The following is a 2,809-nucleotide window of genomic DNA, read 5'->3' on the forward strand; positions in this document are numbered from 1 at the left end:
TTTGAGTGTTTCTCCCTTTTCAGGAAAAGTATCGAAAAAGTATTGAAATCGCAATTCTTGACTTGGTATCGGTATCGAAACAATAATTTTGGTATCGTGACAACACTACTGTCTGCTGCAAGCAGCACTGGGTTTCCTGTTTCATGGGTGTTCACTGATGAGGATACGATGGTTTGGACGTCGTTTTTGGCTCCAAAGTGACGATATTTTGCACATTGTAGAGGATGAAAACTTAAAACTGGTGAAATATGGTCTAAATGTGAACATTCAATCACAGATCAATATAATAATAATACATACTGCATATAAACATAGATCTAAAATGGACTCACCGGATCTCCTCTCAGTCCTCGCTGTCCTTTCAGCCCCGCCTCCCCTCTGATACCTGGGATACCCTGAGGACGACAGTTCAACCCGTCAGTCAACCAGCCAGAGGTCAGAGGTCAACACCTCCGAGCTTCACTCCGTCATCTTAATGTGACGGCTGAATTCCACAGAGACACTTCGGTGCACAAACACATTCAGATGGCAAATAAACAGCAAAACAACATGAAAACAAGCAATAATCAATAATTTATGTGATCAGTGTTGATTATGTGTTATAAATACACATCATGTGTTGTAATGCAACACAATAATCTGTATGTTAATATGAATGAGTTATTCATTTTTAATTATGAATGTTTTATTGAATTTTATATTCTTTTAGGGAATGAAAAATTCAATTAAATTATTAAAAACAATACAGTTTACATATATACACATATTTTAATGCACAATGTAAAAATGTTGTTTGTTTAAATGTGTTTAGAAAATGGCAGAAAATGAGAATAAAGAAAAAGTATAAAGGTTTTTTTCTTTACTGGGTTTCCTGGGTGTCCTCGCTCTCCTCGAGCTCCGTCTTTTCCCGTCACTCCCTGCAAACACGAAACCAGAAACAGCTCAGAACGCTGAAAATCAGCTGCGTTCAGCTCGTTTCCTGAATACGCCCGCTCATTTCCTCCATGATGGCATCAAAAATAGAGATTTACTGTATCGCAACATCATTGTTTGTTGTTTAACAGGACAAAAATGCTTCTACAGTGCAAACAGGAAATATAATGGATTGGATTGAGTAGTTAGCTGTTGGCTTTTTTCTGTTAGCAGTGAACTTGTGGATGTTCAGACAACTATCACTGAGTTACTCTGATACTGAAGGAAACTTAAAAACATGCTCATTCTGAAGCAAGTTCTGCAGTCATAAGGAGCATCTTTACTCTCTGATTTCTAAGTGGATTTATGGATGTTTGTGAGAGATGAATGATTCTTATAGTAGGTTCTTATAAAGTCATGCAGAAACAAAAAATATGTGTGTTGAGATTAGGGCACTAATTGGGGTTACGACCTTTTACTCAACTACTGCAAAGAGGTGATTAAATACCTAAATCTCCTCCCTGAGCTGTGTTTCCCTCCACAGTTACCACGCATTTTAACCACATTTTGAGTAAAAGGCTTGTGTTTGTTTCATGTATGAGAGTGAGGAAGGATGTTTTATAGAGTTAAATGTTCACTACATCAGAACTTATTCTGTTTCCATCTCCCATAAAGAGAGTTGTAGCTAGCTGATGAAGTTCGTACCTGTTCTCCGTTGACTCCGTCCAGCCCGTCCTCGCCGTCCTCGCCCTGCAGCGTTTGGAGGAGAGTCGAGTGTTAGCAGATCTCTCCTTTTCTTTTCTGGGGTCATTTGACTTCATCTATCTGTGCTTTAATGTTTGTCCAAGCATTCCTCGCTACATACAGCACAGTCACATGACTTCCTTCGTTTAATTGACTTTAATTACATTCCAGGTCTGAGTCACTCACCCTGTTTCCCCGGAGGCCGCGGTTGCCCTGCAGACACAAACAGCGCCGGTTACAGACGCACAGAAAAAGCTACTTCGACCAAACTACAAACGTAATTACAGGTTTTGTACTGTTAATATGTTTCTAAAATTATGTAAAATTAGTGACATTAACAGTAAAAAAGTATCTGTTGTGTAACTTTACATGCATTTGTTAGTTAACTGACAGATATCTTGTATAATTCTGGAAGAACAGAAACGTTGAATAAATGTTGCATTATGCAGGTGTAAAAGCATTGGAACTGTCCAAATACAGTTTTTATCAGTGTAAACAGAATAATTTCACTGGCTGTTAATTCACATATGACTTCTTATTACAGTTCTATAAACTTTAACACTTCAGATTAAATAATAAACAAATCCAATAACAGCACTCTGTTGTAAAATGTAAGCCTGATGTATTTGTATGTAAATAGCAGAGTTCACCTCTGTATTTATAGATCATTGTTTTCACTGTAAATATCTTTAACTAGACATTAAAAAGACAGTTGTTCTAACATCTGTTTGTACTTTACATAATGAGCAGTGCTGTACCTTCAGTCCTCTGATCCCAGGACAACCTTGGACTCCCTGAGGTCCACTCGGTCCAGGACCGCCTCGCTCACCCTGAAACATAGGAACAAAGCATGGATTGCACAAACATTATTCACAAATGTACAAAGAGGAGCTGAATGAAGCCTGGTTACCTAGGAAGATCTCTCAGATGACTTTGTGTTATAGCTACTTGGGGCTTGGATACTTGTTGGTTAGGGAAGCTAACACCTCCTATTTGGGTGACTCCTGCCCCCAGACTGGGAGCTCAGTGTTCTGTGTTTAATGGTGCTAGTTACGGTGGAGCTTTGGACTGACGGGAGCACCGGTCGCTTCCTGGGAGTGTCTGGTCACTGTAGCAGCTAGCGCGTTAGCGGTAAAGGGCTTATCAAGTAAAT

General features: G+C 39.2%; 1 protein-coding gene and 1 long non-coding RNA gene across 2 annotated transcripts in view; both read right to left on the reverse strand.

Moving 5' to 3' along the window:
• Window positions 1-2,809, reverse strand: part of LOC118336534 (collagen alpha-4(VI) chain-like) — a 26,171-nt gene that overhangs the window by 500 nt on the left and 22,862 nt on the right. The window contains 5 exon segments of the mRNA XM_035673203.1: window positions 386-395; window positions 864-917; window positions 1,618-1,662; window positions 1,843-1,869; window positions 2,415-2,486. Of these exon segments, the coding sequence (XP_035529096.1) occupies window positions 386-395; window positions 864-917; window positions 1,618-1,662; window positions 1,843-1,869; window positions 2,415-2,486 (208 nt within the window).
• LOC118336505 lies at window positions 110-2,499 on the reverse strand. Its single transcript, XR_004797105.1, has 5 exons — window positions 2,415-2,499; window positions 1,843-1,869; window positions 1,618-1,662; window positions 864-917; window positions 110-395 (listed from the first exon to the last, which is right to left on the reverse strand). It is a non-coding gene; the product is annotated as an uncharacterized LOC118336505 (long non-coding RNA).

The sequence above is a fragment of the Morone saxatilis genome, unplaced genomic scaffold (assembly GCF_004916995.1).
Source record: "Morone saxatilis isolate NCDOM2014 unplaced genomic scaffold, NCSU_SB_2.0 Contig24, whole genome shotgun sequence".
NCBI lineage: Eukaryota > Metazoa > Chordata > Actinopteri > Moronidae > Morone > Morone saxatilis.